Source organism: Solea senegalensis, linkage group LG12 (assembly GCF_019176455.1).
Source record: "Solea senegalensis isolate Sse05_10M linkage group LG12, IFAPA_SoseM_1, whole genome shotgun sequence".
Classification (NCBI taxonomy): domain Eukaryota; kingdom Metazoa; phylum Chordata; class Actinopteri; order Pleuronectiformes; family Soleidae; genus Solea; species Solea senegalensis.
This window is the reverse complement of record NC_058032.1, coordinates 17,501,870-17,522,415: the sequence shown is the minus strand read 5'-3', so window position 1 is coordinate 17,522,415 and position 20,546 is coordinate 17,501,870. Positions and strand designations below refer to the sequence as shown.

The 20,546-nt window shown below is 41.0% G+C and overlaps 1 protein-coding gene across 11 annotated transcripts in view; it reads left to right on the top strand.

Moving 5' to 3' along the window:
- The window catches only part of gria1a (glutamate receptor, ionotropic, AMPA 1a), a 74,975-nt gene that overhangs the window by 34,973 nt on the left and 19,456 nt on the right, over positions 1-20,546 (top strand). For all 11 annotated transcript variants that reach the window (XM_044039939.1, XM_044039949.1, XM_044039938.1 and 8 more), the window contains exons 6-11: positions 2,554-2,712; positions 3,197-3,364; positions 4,305-4,409; positions 4,804-4,914; positions 10,653-10,859; positions 13,269-13,714. In XM_044039939.1, the coding sequence (XP_043895874.1) occupies positions 2,554-2,712; positions 3,197-3,364; positions 4,305-4,409; positions 4,804-4,914; positions 10,653-10,859; positions 13,269-13,714 (1,196 nt within the window). The remainder of the gene's footprint in view (positions 1-2,553; positions 2,713-3,196; positions 3,365-4,304; positions 4,410-4,803; positions 4,915-10,652; positions 10,860-13,268; positions 13,715-20,546) is intronic.

Sequence of the window (20,546 nt, the reverse complement as noted above, 5' to 3'; positions counted from 1 at the left end):
TTAATCTTGTTTTTGGCCACAAACCAAAATGATTCAGTTAAAATATGAATATTTAAGCTCAACAATCTGATAACTTATTTTATTTAAAACACTCAATGATCAAATAGTTTTTGATTGATTTAGTAATCAATAAATAAGATTACTTGATTCCAGCCACTGCAGCCCTAATCTAGAGAGCGGGAGACAAAGGCATGACAAGAATAGCATCAGAACAGAGGAGAAGAAACAAAGATGGAGAAGTGTGTGTTGTCAGACAGATGCCTGGTGAGCAGGAACGACCCAGTGAGGCATCATTTCTCCTCACCTGTCAAAACCTTTGCTCTTAAATCTTAGACAAATCTTCTCTCCCCCTTTACTCCCTCACCCATTCCCTCTTGTCTGATTTTCCTTCTCCCCAAACTAAGAGACTGGCTGCTGAAAGACTCTCACACTGCCGCCTTTCTCCCTCTCTTAAAAAAAAAAACAGTCTTCTTCACATAATAGTCAGGGGAAAAAGTACAAGTCGGAGATGCCATTACAGCAAATCGCTCCCTTTTCCATTCTCCTCTGCCTGAGGTATCCTTTATATTGTTCACAGTTGCCCATATGGGTTTGATCCTGCCATTGATAACTGTAGCCTTTGAAGACTCTGACTCTATCAGAGATTAACGGTGGACTGCTCCCACCATGAAATTAGGTTTTCTATTTTCTTTCTCACTACTCTTGTCCCTCGGGAGAGACGGGGATGGAGTCTGCTCAATTGGATAAACTCTCTAAGTGAAAAAGACAAATTTGTCATTTTCATTATGCAATTAACCCTTGCGCTCTTGATGGGAGGAGGGGTTAAAAACGATAGCCAGAATACAGTTGTTTAAATGACACATTGGGTTCCAACACTTTCAGCTTGTCAATTGTCCCTTGTTAATTGTCCAGCACAGTTGTCCCCAACCTGAGGTTTGGAACCCCCTAAAATGGTCCATGTGTAGAAATGGATACAAAAATCTCTCTGTAAGTGCAAGGAACATCTGTCCACCTGACTCAATCCCATAATTGTCCTAAGGGTGACCGGCTTCAAACTTGGCAGGTGAATTACCAACAGCACCTGTGTGTGCAGAGTCGACTTTGGTGGTGTTTGGGTCAGAAATACAAGAGATACCACTTAAAAACAGATAGATATTGAATGGGTATTGCACTGATAAAATAGGACGGAAAGAACTTTTGATCTTGTAGGGTTTTTGAATATCCTTCAGATTAAAGAATCTGTTAAGATTTTTGAATACAGAATATAACTTAAGTGATTTCTTTGTTTTAATTCATTCTCGACTGGTGATGCGGGCGGATGGGTGTACGGCACTGTCAGTCTGGAAGCTGGCAACCTTCATAGGTGGTCGCAAAGGCCCCCTATGGGGCTGGGGGGTGCGCGTGAGTGTTCTCCCAGGTATCCGGCTCCTGCTCGGTCCTCAGTTGGGTTGGGGCTGGCTGTCTGGGTGGGGACAGCTGTGATGGCCCTGGGGCATTGCTGCCTGCGGGTAGACTTGGCCCCCTTCACCCTGCCTTCACTGCGCATTGTCGCAAGTGCAGTGTGGGGTGGGGACCAACCCTGGACATCAGGGCTCCTGGGTGTTTGGTGGGTCCCTTGTGCCAGGGAACCACGGGTTCGGTCATGGCAGGTCCTTGGACCGCTGGCCACTACCTATGCCTGGATGATCTGCTCCTGGCCGGCTCGGTATTCCTCACCACATCTCATGACGACCTCTGCACATACACACACATCATGAAATAAACTCATACTGATGCAGTTGCTTTATGCTTGGTAACCCTTTATGTGGTTGTTTACGATTACTGTATTTGTTGTACATGTAAATATCAGTACCATTACTGTTATTGTACTATGTTGTAACTGTACCTGTACTGTGTCTGGTGTCCTCTTTCTTCTGTCTCTCTCTCTCTGTCTGTCTGTCTGTCTCGCCCTCTCTTACCCACTCTCTCCACCCACCATTCCTCTGTCCAGTCTTGTTATCCTACATCACACAGTCAAAAACTTTAGTGCATCACCAGTAACTATTAATTAGTGCAGTTTTAATATGGGCCTGTTTTTCTGGCATTTTATTTGTTTTGTTTTTTTGGTATTATATGGTATATTATTGGTGTTTGGATGGTCACTTACAGACAGACGTGTGAGTTAGTACGTATTTTAGCAATATTCTGTGGCATTTTATCTGATATTGCTTGCATTACTTATCCAAATGACATCACAGTATAAGCACTTGACACACTGGTGCCCTTTGTAAGTTAATTGTCATGTTTAAGTGACCCGTTAGATAGTTATGCAGTTAACAGACAGACATTTATAGATAGATAGATGAGATGTGGCACGTTGATAGTGATTTTCAGGGATCAGTAAGTGTGTACGCACAGGCTTAGCAGCCCCCAACTCCTTAAATGTGAATGGCTTTTTGTTTTTCTCTGCCTTGTCTAGTTGTCTACTCCACTTTCCTCACAATAACCATTCCACACATGAATATAAATATCACTTTTACTAAGTCTCCCTGCCTGTTCTTCTCCTCGTCTCAGGGTTTCCTGGACATTGACCTGACAGACCTGAGGAAAGGTGGCGCCAACATCACCGGCTTCCAGCTCGTCAACAACTCGGAGCCGAGCGTCAGCCGTGTCGTCCAGCAGTGGATGGAGTTTGACAATAAAGACTCCAAATTGCCCAAGAGTGGACTCAAAGTAAGAAACTTTCATCCTTGCATTTATTCTCCCTTTGTTCTTTTATCTTGCATTATCTGTTTTTTTTGGGGGTTTTTTTTTAAGAAGGGAATATACTCATTCTTTTCTGTCGTTTTGTCACACTTTGGATCAATGAGTTTCTGTGTGAGGCTGCCTTTACCATGCTTGAAAGGGTGTTGTTTATGCCCTTCAGCCACATTTTGGTAAAAGTCATGAAAAGATTTTCATTAAAATACATTGGCAGATTAACTGCAATCTTATCTCAGTTTGTTGATTCAGATTGTGGGATTTCTGCCGTTAAATGATTATTGATTTTTAGCTCTAACAACTGTCCAACCAGCTGAGGTAGAGGATTAATTCCAAATCTAAACATTTGTGTTCACACCGAGTCAAAACGAAATGCCTCGCCTCCCCTCAGCTAAGACCGCTATCCGTTTTTTATCAGCGTTGCTTCTGTTGAAACTGTCTGCTCTCTTTTTTGCAGTACACCGGCGCTCTAACGTACGACGGGGTGAAAGTCATGTCCACGGCCTTTCAAAACCTAAGGAGACAGAGGATAGACATTTCTCGCAGGGGCAACGCTGGAGAGTGTCTTGCCAACCCGCCAGCTCCCTGGGGACAAGGCATAGACATCCAGAGAGCCCTGCAGCAGGTCTGCACACGTACATAAGAATACACTAGCACATGCACATATATACATGCACATACATGGACCGGTGCACACAAATTCTTGAGTGACACATTAGCTAACAGCTCCTGAGTTGGTGCTGGCTGAACAAATTAGGTCTCATTCTGTCGTGTAAAGTTCACATTAAGTCGTAGGAGCGCTCTCCAGTATCAAATGTGACATCATGGCTAGTAAACAAAACCTGCGGGCAATAACACTCAGCTGTGATCATCATGGAATATGACATCAGCAATTGGGTTTAGAGATGTAATATTTGGCAGTGGAAATGGAAATGCAGGGCTGGCTCTGAGACTTGTTGGTCTCGTGCACACGCAGACGCACACGCGCGCATCTGAATCTGTGTATGTTGAGGAATAAGGGCAGTTATTTCACATTTAAAACTCTGCTAAACTAATTAAAAAGACAAATCTCGTATTTTAATTATTTACTCGGGAACCCTATCCACATTGTGTATGATAAATTCAAGATGTTTGCAAGGCCATGCGCGCGTTTGCACGTGTGTGTGTGTGTGTGTGTGCATGCACACAGAGCAGCTCGAGGCTCAGTCTGGAGAGTGGCTGTGCAGCGGCCTGCTCAGAGTCATTCCAGCCATCTGCCTGAGGATAGACTGGAGATTGAAGCCACGTTCGCTCAATTAACTCCATCACACTGCCAAGACAAACACTCTGCACTGTACACATGCACGCACACCATCTGTCATTCACCTCTGTAGGAACTCCGGCACTGTGGGCTCTCACAAATGAATACTACACAAGCACATGAAAACCACACTTAACATGCATGGCATGTGAGCACAACATGCAAATGCCTGCCGCCAGTGCTGACGTGAAGGAAACGAATGTTATTACCTGAGGTGAGTTCAAGTCTGCAAGACACTTGTTTAATATTTGTAACTGCGTCGTAGGTTCGTATAGATGGATTGACTGGACACATTCAGTTCAACGAGAAAGGTCGCAGAACTAACTACACCGTGAGTGTCATGGAGCTGGCCCCATCTGGACCCAAGAAGGTAAACCTGAAGCTCTGAATTCACTATTTTTATTTTTTTTTTTCTTCTTGTTGTTAATGTATTTATGAGCTTTAAAGAGACAAAAACGGTACCAAAATGAACAAAGGATTGTGAGACTTGCATTTTATAACAGCCCTGAAGTGATGTTATGATTATTCATAAATATAAGCTTTAAGTGGGGAAAAAGTGCAGAGAATTTTTTTTGATAATGTTGTAGTTTTCATGACAAAAAGTGTTAGCTCAACAATGGTAGAACATCTTGTAATGTTTAAGATCAAATGTAGATACAGATGATAATCTCTGAACATTTGTGTAAATGATGATGTGACAAGTGACAGTTATTGTTGTTGTTTTTGTTATTATTCAGAATTGTGACATGTTCTGCTTGTTTCAGGTTGGCTACTGGAATGAAGACGAGAAGTATGTGACTACCGCCAGCTTCATGAGAGGCAGCAACGAGACGTACGGACTCCAGAACAGAACTTACATTGTCACCACTATCTTGGTGAGTCAGTGTCAAACAGAGAGGTTTGACGGATTGTGTGAGATGAGACAGAGATTAAGACAGTCGACAGCGTATTACTCTGTCAATTTCTTTTTAAAACAGTTTTTCTATAGTCGAGGCTCTCCAAAGAATTCAGCAGACATGATGTGACTGTATCTTCCTCGTCTCATTCCTTTCTTAACTCTGCTATAACTTCTCTCCATCTGTCTGACGCCTGCTCAGAGTTGCAGTCAGAGACAGAATCGCTTTCTGCTGTAGGTTCAGTACAAGTCCAGAAATGTGTCTTAACTTCTTTAAATTACTGGAATATTAATGCATTGCATTATGTATTTATGTCAGTTCTACATCTCAATCTCACAGTACAAGTTTGGAAAGGGTTTAGTTATCTCCCACTTTCAAGAGCATGAGCAGCAGATGTAGATGTAAAGGCCTCTGTATGCAGTTGGATGGAGCTACAACCTGTCAGACCAACGATCCGTATTTGTCCAGGGAAACTCGGTGGAGCAAGTCACATAAAATGGAAGCAACAGCCGTAACGAAAGACAGCTGCTCTTCAGTGGCCACCGAGTTAGACGTATACATACGCTGATAGACGTTGCTTCTCAGTTGTCATCACGATAAGCTCTTCTCCAACACACGGAGATTCGGAATTTGGCCGAAGTCGTGTGTGCAGAGCAGTGGGAAACCGGGGAAGCTCATTTCAGGCCCAGTTATCTATCCATAAATTCTGCAAAGATACAACGAGAAAACACAACATTTACAATGTGTATGTACAAACAAAAATGGACTGTATTGCCAAGGAAATGATAAACAACGACCAGCTCTTCGTCTACAGACTTTCCTCACAAAATCCACACACGACTGAGGCAGAAAAGGCTCTGCTGTTGTGTATGATTCTGCAATGCTGTCAATCAAAAACCGGTCCGCCTTTCAGAAAGTTCCTCCAATCATCATGCAGAAGCCCAGCGTCCGCAACTGTCCCATAGGGAGTTTTAATACGGAGGCTACTACAGGAATACAAAAATCGCTCAAGACGATCCGATCAGCTGATTCTGAACAAACTAGTGACACGTTCTAATCGCGTTCCAGCGCACGTTTTGTATTGAACTGTAAATACATACATACAAATTCTTACTGTACATCGTAAGTTATAAAGATACATTATGAGCTCTTACCTCTGAGGCTGTGCAGTGTCAGTGTGTCCTTCACGTCTCTCTCCTGCCACGTTCTTTATTTGGCTCAAATGTCACCATTGGGCTGTTCAACAAGACGTGGCCAGGTTGTGCGAAGTGTTCTGGCCTATATATCAGAGATGGAGCTTGCAAGGGCTGCGAGGGAGTCTGGGATTGAGAAAAGGAAAGAAGATTCAATCTGACAAACTCTCAAAAGAAAGTACATACTGAATGATATACAGCAGAGGATAATACTGAAGGTAGTTTACACGTCTGTACATGTACAGGATGTTCCAGAGCAGGGTTTGGTTGTTTTGCTGTACTTTTCAAGTGGAAATGCCTTTTATCTCTGGGCATTTCGTCCTCCATGTAATCTTGTTGGAATGAGAACAAGCATAGCTCTTTATTGTGTGGTTGAAATGGGTGTTTAAAAAAAAAACAAAAAACAGATGATTTTAGATATTCTGCTGGCGACTTCAGATCGTGCAAGGCAGTGGGTGTGCAGCTGATCGTCACCGTGAGAGGGTGAAAGATTTCAACTGTTTGCTTCGTTTGAACTCATTTTGCAAGCTTTCACTCTGGGCCCACGTCGCATCAGCCAAACACAAAATACAGTTTTATTATCATCGTATCCTGTGACATTAGCAATAAGAATCATCTGGTAATGCTGCTTTCCTGTCATACATACTTGTTATTAAGATATAGTGAATTTCTGTGAACAGTGTGTGCCACAATGATTGTCACATTGAGTAGCTGAATCAAAATAAACCCCAGCATTAACGTTAACACAGCTAACTCACTAAATAATATATAATAAGAGTGCCAGCAGGTCCAAACAACCAAAAGTAAGGTTACGTTTTCCCTTATAAATTCATGTGAAGAGGAGCTTTCTTTTGAAGTAAAATCAGCTGGATGCTCTCGACCACTTTCTGCCACAACTAAGTAGCTCATAATTTATCGATGTTGAAGATTACACTGAGGGAAGTTGTTTACAGGACATTCAGAACTCTTGGCTTTCAGAAAACCTAAAGTGAACAGGTTATGAATATGACATGAGTGATGTAACTGTTCCAATTGACTCTTCGTGTGAAGAACGTAAAACAACCACATTTGAATGCAGTACGTTTATCTACAGCATTCGGTACATTCAATAAATGCAGCAATAATCAATAATAACACAGACCGCACATGTGTGACATCATTGTATTCTTAAGACATCAGCACTATGTTTAAACATAACACATTATATATGTTAGAAAACAGTGGCTGTGAACATGTGAAACAACATTACAACAGTACAGAAGCAAAGACTGTTCCTCTTCATGATGCTCACGTGCCATAGTTAACATATTTCTCCTCACACTGTAATGATATAAATATAATGATATGTTTGTTAAACGAGTGGTTTAATACCAGATAATTCACGTAATAATAATAATATTCTGTACAAATGTTTGCAGACTTTGGTCCCCAACAAAGTGGTTGTGTGTTTGGCTAAATTTCACATTTGAAACCTAATTTTTAAACACTTTTTGGTAAAGTTACTCGTTACTAGTGAAGTGACAATTTCATCGCTTCACAGGGTCTTATTCAAAATAAGAATAAATACATTAAACACCACCCCAAAATAGAATGGGTTCATCACTGGTTCATGTCCCACTCCATGACAAATTGGGATTGGTTTTATTGTTTTTGAAAAATTGTTCTAAACCAGTAATAATCACAACCTTTGTTCATACTTGATTTAACTGGATTTTAGTTAAACAATGTAGGCTGCTTTGAGATTAGTTGTTGTGTGTACTGAAATGCTGATGAAATCATTTTCAAAGTATTTTCATTTTGACATGCAGTGCAGTAAAAGGAAGTGAGAAGTGTGAAAGAAATTTGAGATTTTCTGTCTCACACACACTTCTTTTGGCTTCATCCATGCGTATGGAATCTTAATTAATATTTTTTTTGTAAAAAAAAAAAGTTTTTTCTAAGTTTTGGTTGGAGTTTTAGTTGTGACTCTTGTGTAGAAACTGGCATCTAATTGAAATAACATGAATATCCTGTTTTAAAAGCATACGGTTTTCCAAGAGAATGGACCTAAAAATACTGTCTCTGACATAATCTGCTATCAGTGTCCCCACTCTGGGAAAATAAATTGGTTTTCTGTCTGGAAACCTTAGGAAAAGATAAGGTGTAGTTACTGGGCTGCAAGCGTAGCCGTGGACTTTTTGCACCTTGAAACTTTTGTGCATACTGAGTCGTTGCTTGAGGGAGCATGTTGTTTTCCCAAGGTCTCTGTTATCACCTCATGTTTCCTCCCCCTCAATCCCTTTTGTTCCAGCCTGATACACTCAGACCAAGTCTGGGTTAACACCAAATCTGAAGGAGTCAAGCGGAAATATATTTAATGGAACACACAAGCTTCACAATTGTGGCTTTACAGCAAGACCAGGCGATCACTGGATTTACTTTCAGTTTTTACTTTATATTATGTGCTTTCACCAAGAAAGTGACATTCAAGAGCAAATTGTTTCTCTTTTGACTTTTCTAACTGAAGAAAACACCCATGTTCTTTAATTGGGTACACTTTAATTCTGTGTTTATGTTATTTTGCACATACTGACCTTTGTGTTTGTGTGGTTTATCATATAATACTGTCTTATAGCTCCTTGTTCATTTGCATTCAGCAGCAGTTTGTGCCCTTGGCTTTATGCACTGAGATTTCCCTTTTTCACAATGTTATGTACTGCAGACAGTGACCTAAATACTTTGCAATCTTACATTGTCTTTGAACTGACTGACTGAACTCTCTTGCACAAAATGGCACAAAATGGTGAGCCAGTTCTTGCTTGCAAATGTTAAGCCATTGTTAAATGTTCCCTTTATACTCAGTCTCAATGCCCTCACCTGTAATAACTGGCTAATAATGGAACGTGTTTAACCTTTTACCGTTTTGTGTCCCAACTTTCTTTGAGTGTCTTTGTCAGTGTCATGTTTTCAAAACTTTTCTGGAAATTGAGATTATAATGTTGTAGTTTTCCCGAAAAAAGGAAGCCAGGACAAAAATGGATATTATTCTGGAGTATAATAAACACATAGACGAGTACAAACAGTGTAAAGCAAGTTCAGCTTTAACATGAGAGATGGGACAATACCACTTTATTTTTATTTTGTTTATCTGTCCGATATCTGATCCAGTGATTTTGACCAGTCTTGGACCGATACTGATTGATACCGTTTTCCATCCTTATTTAACAGCAAAGTTGGTAGAACATTCTATAGGGAATATTGACTATGTAACTTAAAAACAGGTTGATTCTACATATCAGTCATAACTAATATAGTGTTTTGTTTGATTCAGTATACTTCATATGTATGTTCATATTTTCCCCCACGTACTGTGTGCGTGTTCTTGCATGTGTATGTGTGTAGTACTTTTTACATGGTTGAGTAGCTGTGGATCTCAGTGGAGCAGTTTGAGGTCAGTGAGACTAAGTCCTCTAGGACGTTCTGTATGCCATGTCGTATCTCTACATAAACACGCGTGTGTGTGTGTGTTCAACTGTCGGTTCAGTATGGTTGTGTGTGTACGTGCATCTGTCTGCTTCAGTGTTGTTTTTTTTTTATTTCTCTTACTGCAAGTGTGAGTGTGAAAAGCCTGTCAAAGCGCTGTGTACCAGACCTTTCCCTCCACTGTCTCCCTGGGGTTCTCTGTATCTACCAGTGGGCTTTTGGTTCCCATGTACAACAATGATTACCTTCACCTCAACCATAAAGTGCAGAAGAACCCAGATAATTGTAACACACAGAGGAAACCCCAACCCTGTCTCCAGACCCTGATGAAATATGGTGTCAGGATTTGCTCAGCTCAGCACAGCCTTTGCTAGAAGCCGGCACACATAACAACGTGCGGGAATTGAGGCCCAGCTCGTGCCGGCGAACAATACAAACTCATGGGAATTCTACGTGAGATGCATTTTTCTGAAAAAGAAAGGGAGGCCCCAGATGTCATGTCAGCTGTAATTTCTCAGGATACCCAATCAGTGTGAGATGTACAAATGTCAGTGTGATATCACAAGAACAGCCTGGCCCTGGAGCAGAGGTTAGCAGCGTATGCTTCACCCTCCACATGGCTCACACACACACACACACGCTCACACTCCTCTCGAGCAGATTCACCGTCTTCTCAGCTTTAATAACCCAATTCCTCTGCTTCCTCGCAGTCTGCTCCATTTTATCACCCTTCCTTTCAGTGATGATACTTCTTATACACCTTTTGTGTTTAAATTACACACCATACCTTCAAGGAACAAAGCCCAAATAATACCTTGTAATTTCATAGAATTTAATTAGAAACCTTTTATATAGTTATACAGTATGCTGGACCCAGTAAGAAGTTTTTTTTTAAAACCTTGTATGTATCCACGTCTTCAAAATTAAAAAGAGTGTTATTGTTCAACTAAGCTACACACAGAAAAATGTTAGTCGTAATAATGCTTACCCTTAAAAACATGTTACATGGTTTTTAAATCAATTCTTTGACAAGAAACAAATGTGCTTCCTCTCATCTGACAGGAGTCTCCGTATGTGATGCTGAAGAAGAACCACGAGCAGTTTGTGGGAAATGACAAATACGAGGGCTACATAGTGGAGCTGGCTGCAGAGATAGCCAAACATGTGGGATACCAGTACAAACTGAAGATAGTTTCAGACGGCAAGTACGGAGCCAGAGATACTGAGTCCAAGATGTGGAACGGCATGGTGGGCGAACTTGTGTATGGGGTGAGTCGACATAGATTTGATGTTGATTGTCTTTTATTCTGGAACCTGTAATTAAAACGATCATTCAAAGGTTGACAAAGTAGCAGCACTGTGAGGTCTCACGCTGTGTTTTCATCATGGTTTGGTACGGTACGGTACAGTTTGGAATGATCGGGTGTGGGCTCTGCCTGATGCCCGCGTCAGCAAGATACATAGCGTAATGTCGTGCCGATGCAACGACGACAAACAACAACACGACAACAATGGAGGACCTCCAGCAGCTCGCTTTGTATCCTGCTTGTTTTGTTTGCTGTGCGTCAAGACATCAGGCTTTGTGGACATTGAAGAAACACTGAAGAAACTGATGTGACCGTACCATACCATTAACTCTGGTACTCCAAGGGTGAAGGGTGACAAAAATGGAACCATTTGTTTTGTTATTATTTCTAATGGAAATGCAAAAAAATGCATGCCCTACCATTCCACTCAGTGGGAACACAGCTGTAGTCAGGCCCAGTGTTAGAACATCCCTGTTTTCTGGAGGACACTCCCCAGTTTTTTTTATCAAATTGTCCTCATTCATTAAAGTCATTGTCTGGAGATGGTTTTTGTTTCGTTAAAGATTATTATTTTATATAAGGATATATGTGTCAATGTAGAACTCTACGGCATCTTACTCATGGTGGTGAAAAAAGTAACTTTAACTTTTAACTTTTTCTAACTAACACTTATTAGTATCAAACATGTAGTTACCATGGCAACAATATTTTTCCCCCTTTCATTTAGCTTAATACATCTAATAACACTTATTGAGTTCAGCTAATGATTGGCTCAGATTCAAATACAAGCCTCTATGTGCAGTTCTACTGAAACACAGCAGAGGAAAGGTAAGGTAAGGCAGATGGAAATGGACATTACTATACGAAAAATAATTTCAACAATATTTAATCATCTTCCTCATGTATGTTCTTTTTGTGAGTACTCCGACTGATGTGTATATAACTTTGAAACAGTAGGGCTATATTGATATTTTGCCCTTATTATATGGAGGATATTCCATTGGTAAATCGATTGACATTATAAAAAAGCAACGCAATGGCGTTCACTTTATGTATCTTAACATGACACAATTTGATTTGTCCTAGTTTGGACCTGGACGCAGTTTTTAATTCTGTGTTTTATTTACACTAATATCATTTCATGTTTATAACATAAAATGGCAAACTCAACACACTCATCACTCCAGCACTATTGAAACTTAATATCTCCGTTGCTCTAAATTACTCACTCTTCTGTTTTCTCACGCCTATAAAACTTTTAAGTATGAATTGGAATTATTAAATGTTCAATTTATTTAAGATTTTTTTATTTCGCCTTTATTTAACCAGGTTATTCCCATTGAGATCAAGAACCTATTTAAGCAGGGAGACGTGGCCCAGACAGCAGCAGCAGCACAGTTACAGTAAAAGAACACAGATTAACAGGATTATTCATTGTAAAACACATGCAGCCAAACATCCTGGACTTCAGAATCTTCACCAGAGCTTTAAACGAGGTTTTGACGCTGAAGAACAGACTGTAAATTGTTCCAGGTATCAGGTGCTGAAAACTCAAAAAGTGTCTTTCCCACGTCAGTTTGAGCTGTAGGAACAGCAAATCACATCTCTGTCGTCAATAGCGACAGAAACAAAAGCAGCAACTGTTTGTTCCAGTGTAATAGTTGTCACACTACAGGAAACGAAGAGCATCACACCTTTTTTTGTTTGATGGGTAACACAAATATTTTTTTTAATGATATATTAATAGCTGTACCATAAATGGCCCCAGTTTTTATTTCATAAATCTGGTTCTTACTTTGATGTCAACATGCTAACAAGCATATAGGTATAGGTAAGTCTTCAGGTGTTTGTTAAAACTCTGTGTTGCAAAAAACCTATTTTACCTTCAACAAACACATCTGGAGGCCTTTGCACACCAGATATATTAATTATTGGCACATTTATCGTAGTTTTTTTAAACCTGTATCCAGTTAATGTGAGCTGTACGTCAGAAATAGAATATTGCAGCTTTTATTTTTACAGACTGAGGTCAGTATTTTCACAGTTTGGGCTTCTAACATCTAACCACTCATATGTGAATGAATACTGTTGACAATACGACATTCAAAATATTCAAACAAGCAAAAAGTGCACAGCTGAGACAACTCTTCCTTAACTTTCCAAAGTGTCAGTGAAGTGCAGTGTATTCTCCTCTTTTGCTCACTGTTGTCTGTGTCTCAGTATTTTACTTTTCTTTCACTTTTTAATAAGTAAAACATGCATTTTTGTGCCATTTAGTTGTTTTGCCCTTGATGGTGCAAAGGCTTTAAGAATATAACAAATTGCTGGTGGTGTTCAGTTCTATTGGACTGACGATTGTCTCTTTCATTAGAAAGCGGATGTGGCTGTGGCTCCTTTGACCATCACGCTGGTCCGAGAAGAGGTCATCGACTTTTCCAAGCCCTTCATGTCCCTGGGTATCTCCATCATGATTAAGAAACCCACCAAATCCAAACCGGGTGTGTTTTCATTCCTCGACCCCCTGGCTTATGAGATCTGGATGTGCATTGTGTTTGCCTACATCGGCGTGAGCGTCGTCCTCTTCCTCGTCAGCCGGTTCAGCCCGTACGAGTGGCACGCCGAGGACTACGAGGAGGGAGGTGAGCCGCAGACTCCCACCCAAGCTTCAGCTTCTAATGGAGTGCAGCAGGGCCAGACCCCAACACAGCAGAACACAAACCAGCAGAGCCAAGAGCAAACCAACGAGTTTGGCATCTTCAACTCCCTCTGGTTTTCACTGGGCGCCTTCATGCAGCAGGGATGTGACATCTCCCCACGGTAAGCAACCAAGGCCAAAACTGTTCATACATTTTCATGCACTCCATCCCGTTGAATCCTTTCCTTTTGCTTGTTGATACACAAAGAGAAGACACTCAGCGCCACCTACGTACAGTATGTTTCTGTCTGCGACACCAACGCTTCAAAAATAATGCATTGCTTTTTTTGTTCAACTCAGTTGGGGTTTGTTTGTTGAGATTTCGTTTTTGTCAGTCACTTGTCAAGCAGAACATTGATAAAAGTTGCATGAAGAGCAGCAAAGGGAGTTTATGATGTGGCCAAGTTGCACAGCGTTGCCTTTTTATTCTCATTCTTTTCAGACATTTTGTGCCATGTTTCAAATCTGTAATTACCTGCGGGACTAGAAAAACATGTTCATTTTTATTTAAAATCTCAATTTATCCGTCTGTCATGCCTCTCTGTCTGCACACCACTCAGGCGGTGGGTAAAGGCAAATATTAGATTGAAAGGCTTAGGACCCTGGTGTGAATCGAATATTGCGTGGTTAGGTTTAGCTCCCCTCGAGTGCTCTCCTGCGCTGTGCTATGAAATCATCCTCCAAAGGTCACCAATTAAAAATCTCATTAAGTGTCTGAAATTAGAGACACTGAGGTCGACTTTCTGAGCTTTCCAGAGGGACCAACGCGAGGAGACGGGAAGATAATGTCAGTATGAGCACTGTGGGCTCTGAACCAGCAGAGACAGGTTAGGTCAGACCTGGAGCTTCTTGTCTTTTTAAATATTAAGCTGCATATACATTATGTATAGTAAGTGTGGAAGTTATGGATGTCACAATGCCAGAAATGTAGTAGATACGAAGACCAGTCACACAATTCAACCTACTCTATTTGACAGCAATGCAAAAAGAATCAAATCCCTTGTTAAAGCATTTTATAAAATGATATTGTTGTACTTAGAAACAGTACAAAGCAGAATTATGTGCTTGGAGTAAGTTGGAACACATAGTGTTAGAAGTAGTGACGATTTCAGTTTTGTCTCGTCAAAACACAATTAAAGATATGGATTTATTTTATGGATGAAAGGATGATTTTATTGATATCTAATGTCATAAACTGTGTTTCCAGCATAGTACTATTTGGTTTGGTACAGTATGGTTTGGAATGGTAGAGCAATGGTTAGGCGTGCGTTTCGACTGAGAATATATGTCGTACCGGTGCGACGACAAAGAAGTTCTAGCTGTTGGGTTTTTGGCTTTGACTGTGAAACAAACACAATCGCTCTCTGTGCTCTCTTCATTCAGCCTATAGCTCTCTTGAGCACTGCTGCGTATTCTCTCCCTTTACGAGCATATTTAGAATTTTTGGCATCGGATAATATCTGAGGTAACGGTTGTGGTGACATAGCTAGTGGTTGTGTAAGTTTAATGTCTACACCATGTCGTCAATAGACTGTGAGAATGGAGACATAGTTGGACATTTTCTCTCTTCCTGAGTGTTAAAAGATTATCGCTCATGTTTGAATAGTAAATGAATCCTGAGCCAAGTGATGATTTGTTGAAGTTAAACAGCTAATCTCACTTGGTCCAAAGGTAAACATGTTCACCCATGAGCACATCTAAAAGCTTATAACGCAACACGTTTAATCGTATTTACTTAAACTGTACATGAATCACAGTGGGAAAATAAACAAGGTCTGGTTTAGATGGGGTTTTGTGCAGATTAAACCAAACAACAAAGCATTAGTAAGGCAACTCTCATCTTGTCCTGGCACTAACCCTATATTGGACAAACAGATAAAGAGAAGTGCAGCATTATCTGCCTCATGTCAGTGCCAAACTATTGCCTTGCATCTCCCCAAATAGAGACGTCCGTGGTTTTTTTTATCTTTTTAACTGTCACTGTGCCAAAACAATCCATTCTGAATCGTACTGAAATCAGCAAATAAAATAAATAAATGAAACAAATGCATGGCTGGATAGCACATTAAGTTTTTTTGATGGGGTGGGTGAACTGACTCCTGCATCAGTGTCCAACAAAAGGGAAACATGTTGTGCTGCAAAGCCGCCCGTTCTGACTGTATTTATTTATAAGTGTGTTGCTGAGGAGCGTCAGCGGTGTTGACTCAGCCTTCTCCTGATTGAGTGGATGAAGGTTAAAAAAAAAAAAACCTTTTTCTTTTTTATCTTGCCTTCCATTGTGTGACATTTACAGAGTGTATTTCCACTTTGCTCTTAAGGTGTACAAATATCAGAGGGGAGAGAAGGCACATGGGTGCTGCTGCCTTAACAGTACATGATGAAGGTTCTGGATCTCTACTCCCACAGGCCTTGTCCTGATATTTACTTACTTTTTTAATCGGAGACGCCACCGCTTTCCATGCAGGACGATGCCTTTTGTCTCATTTTTCTTCTCTTATGAGCTGAAAATACAGATCGAATAACTATTGATTTTCTTGTACACATTATCGAGGGAGGAAGGAAGGATATGTAAACACGCTTCTATAAATCGTCTGATCCCTGCGGTTTCTCTTCACATGCGTACACTTTATTTTTTATATGTGCATGCAGATTTGTGTTACTATACATGTGCATGACCACACATGGATTAATGCTGATTAGTATGACATAGAGTATGCATCTGTTTTTGCTTGAGGGGAGCAATCTCCCCTGATGCCAGACCCCTGACTGTTTAAACAGGACAAAACAGATCATTCCTTGCAGCAAATCCTGGTGATGCTACATGTGACTGCAAATCTGCCCGGCTGCAACGCACAGTTAATCATAGTTCGTATAATTACTGTAACAAGGCTGTTGGCCCATTTACCTACTATCAAGACAAATGTGACAAAACTCATTACAAATTTTCTCTCCCCAGTAACAGCAACAGCTTAGGGTTCAAGTATTTTGGGATCTGCTCCCAGACATGCACTGGTACTTGTGAATGTAGGTTTCAGGTAGTCATGAGGGTGGCAGCTCCAAGGGCTCATATTAAGAATCCAAGTCGGATAGTTTTCTCTACCTACCGCGTTCTTCCAAGGTGATCCTCATCGTCAGTGTGCTTTTGTCAAACAAAAAGATGAAGAACACGAGCAGCTGCAGAGCACTGTAGCGATCAGAATGCTGTCGTCTACGCTGTGTCTTAAAAAACCGACACAGCAAATGTTTCACCCCACTGAATTCTGCCCTGAAGGAAACATCTTCCCTCTGAAAATGTGGGTGACCTAGTTGCTCCAGTTAGCACAGCAGATATTCACAGAGGGAGCTGCATGTTGATGTAACTCCTAAAGCACTGCCAGTTCCTCCACTAGGACACGTTCATGTCATTGTTCATGTGTTGTCAGATGAAAGCAGTGAGCTAACATCATTCAAAACCAGTATTTAAGCAATGTTTACATGTGTAATTAGATTTGGGATATTTGCTTTTACTGATCAGTTTCATCATGTGTGTCAAAAATATGTGTCTGCTCCTTTTATGTTGCTTTTGTGTTCAGCTGTGTTTGTATAGTTCCTATAAGAAGCTGCAGTCTTGGGTCATTTCTGTTGTCTCCGTCTTCTTCACACTGGATTCTAAAAATGTGTTAGTGTGCCATGGCTTTCAAACACATGATTTATGGTGTTAGAGTCAAAGTCATGCGTGAATATAGTACTGGGACATAAATATTGCAGCAATTGTTACCTGATCATCATATATTTATAGGACTGGGCTACACTGGATGCCTACAGAAACTCCAGTGTGCTTTTATTTTGAAATGGGTACAGGACATGTTGTGTTCATGTTGAAACTACACTCCAAAATCATTTGAGCTGTCTATTTTAGGACTACTTGCAACGTCTCATGCAGGTGGTGTGACCTCTCTGTTCTGTGACATGGGGCTTAATTATAAAGCGAGACCTTCCATGAATCAGTTGTGCCACTTATCGTCTCAAAGGTGACTAAGTGCACTTTCGATCCGAAGCATTTTTCACAGCAGACATTCTTGACATGTCTGGGAACAGACCAGATGTTGCTGATGACATTATTTCATTTCAATTCAGCCATTATTCATTTTCATGGAAACACCTGTGCTTTTCCCTGTCACATGTCAAAAACGTCCGCTGTGACAGAGGCCTGTAGGTGGAAACAGAATGTTCTGGAAGCGCACATCCCGCATCATGCTCCTCCGATGATAGGAGACGAAAGGTCATTGAAAAGCACTGATGATCCACTATGTCCTGGATTAATCACGAGGTATTTCATTTCCCCTCTGCCGTTGGATCTGATTGGACCACTCGAAAAGGCATCTGTGTGTCAAGGCTTACAGGCAGCTCATACATTAACGTGTACGGTACATTAACACGTGTGTGTCTCCTCTCCTCTTGCTATTTGTCTCTGTGAGACCTTTGTTTACTGTGCTTTTTCTAAATGTCAGCACTGTCAGTCAGGCCTTCCCATAAAGCCCCAGTCCGTGCAGTCGGACCCTTCCCGTGTTTATCTCGGCAGACAGGTGCACTCTGAGAGTCACGCCCCCACCCACCATCACAAGCACCACCACTATCATCCCATCCCTGCGCTCATTTACTCCCTCTCTCTTCACCTCGGTCTTCTCTGCTCTCTATGCTGTCCAGATTTCTCCTCCAATGCTTTTATTGTTGACATTTTCTGTTTCCACATTTCATGTCATGGTTTCAAGAGAGAAGGACCCACACGCTTGTTCTCTGCCAGACTTTCAGAATGTCTGGTCGTATGTCTTATATACACTCAGGAGAACAGGAAAGTCTTGGTGTATATCAGTGTTAATAGCCTTTTAATGTCACAGAATAAGTGATCACCAGCTGACTATCACCTGCAGTCACACAACAGAGAGATCTGACCAGTGGCCCGAAACTCTTTATATATCTATCATTTGACATAATCCTCTTTCACACTGAAATGAGCGGATATACACAGGATTTTAAAACCTGGGTTTAAAAATCACTGCAATCATTAATGCTAATGGATAATTGCTATGCCAATGGCCAGGGGATGAGTGCACATCACAGTATTGGACCATAAATGGTGAAAATCTTTTGAAAATAGAGAAGCCAAGAAGAAAATTAATGTTTTCACCTGGGTCTTACATTGCAGAGTCATTTGACTCTTGAGTATTTGCCGATTAAACACATTCCCACTGGTAAAAAATGCTTAAACCAGGGATTTAACAAGTTTTTGACCTGTGGAAAATGGTTAATGGACGACACCAAAATCTCAATTTCCTTCTAAAAACTCAAAATTCAGCTACTGTGGGAAATTAAATTTGTAGTTTCAGTTCCATCCGCAGGTTGTTAAAAATGTTGTGGGAAATGCAGCAATGCAATGACAGACGCACTTGAATCAGAAGTGATAGATGACCTGAGGCAATCTATCTCCGCTGATGATGACACGTGTGGGTTTTTTTTATGCATTTATTGTCCCGCTCTCACTGAGAGTCTTTCCATTGTTTAGGATTCAGAGCAGCATCGGCAGCTGCTGCCAGTGCTTGAAGAAATCTTTTTCATCTCAGTCACCTTTTATGCAGAGTAGTTGTACAACAGCCAGTGAAGCTGCCCTGTCACTCTCTGAACAGCTTTTTTTCCCTGGCAGAGCCTGGAGACAAGTCTCATTCTCAGATTAGTTGATTTAAATTACCCTAAAAGGTATGGAATTATTGATCAATACTGTCAAAACACATCCTGCCTGCTGTGCCTTCAAGAGTGTTTTTATCTCTTTCACAGTAACATAATATGTGGGGGGGGGGTTTTTAGTATCTTGTCACAATCAGAGTTGTTAAATGCAGCCTGACTCGTTGTTCCACCCTGGGCACAGCAGTGACACTCGAATGAAAAAAAGCTGGCGTGAGTCCGTGAGCATCACTGCAATGTAACTGCCTTCATATATTACCGTAGCAACCACCTGGATCAAACATGACCTTGTGGATTTTGACTTGACTCTGAGTTTCCATACAAAGTTTGTCAGGTGGGAGCTCACAGCAGGAAGAGAAATCGAGTAAAAAGGCGTGGGTTCATGATGGTCCTCCAGTGGATGTGTTTTCAGATGAGTATATTTCTGTGTGTGTGTGTGTGTGTGTGTGTGAACTGCATGGCCCCGTGGACTTGTCTCCTCTCCTCAGTGCCTGTGTTGCTCCTGTTACATGACTGTAGCCTGAAATAAATCAGCTCTGTCACTCACACCCTGCCTGCCACACCAGCAATTTCTCAGTCTGGCGGTCAGAATCATTCAATAATGGATTGTGTATGTGGTCTATGATGGTAACCTGGGGAAGGTCCTTTTTTTTTGTCATGAGTCGTGTTTGTTTTCCTTTTTGAAGTGCTAAACATGAGAAAACAAAAACAATTCACCATATTTACATACACATGTGCTTTATTATTTTATTAAAGGTCCGGTGTGCAACTTTAGGCAGGTTTATTGGCAGAAATTGAGTGCAAGTATATTTGTATAAGTGGATGATCGCCACAATGAATGACACTTAAACCCATGTTGCCCCTGATGCCTGCCAACAGTAGGCTCAATAGCCTGCCACCTCCTTGACTTTTATGCTATTGCATTATTTATTTATTTTGCTCAATGAAGAAAATGTATATCTACAGCTGCTATAAAATGAGTACATGCAAAATATTATTTTAATTTCCCTACAGAAGATACTAAATGACCTCTGCAGGCCTAATAACATAGTTTTACCACATGACGATTTACCATACCCACATGTTTTGAGTTAATATTGGTTTATCGTAAATTCCATACCATAGCTAATGCTTTTCTACTTGGCTGCAGTGTGTCCTTGAACGCCTCTCCATGGTGTGCTTACAGAGTGGTCCCTGCTTGCAGCTTCATTAGCACTGGACGGTAATGAAATTAAG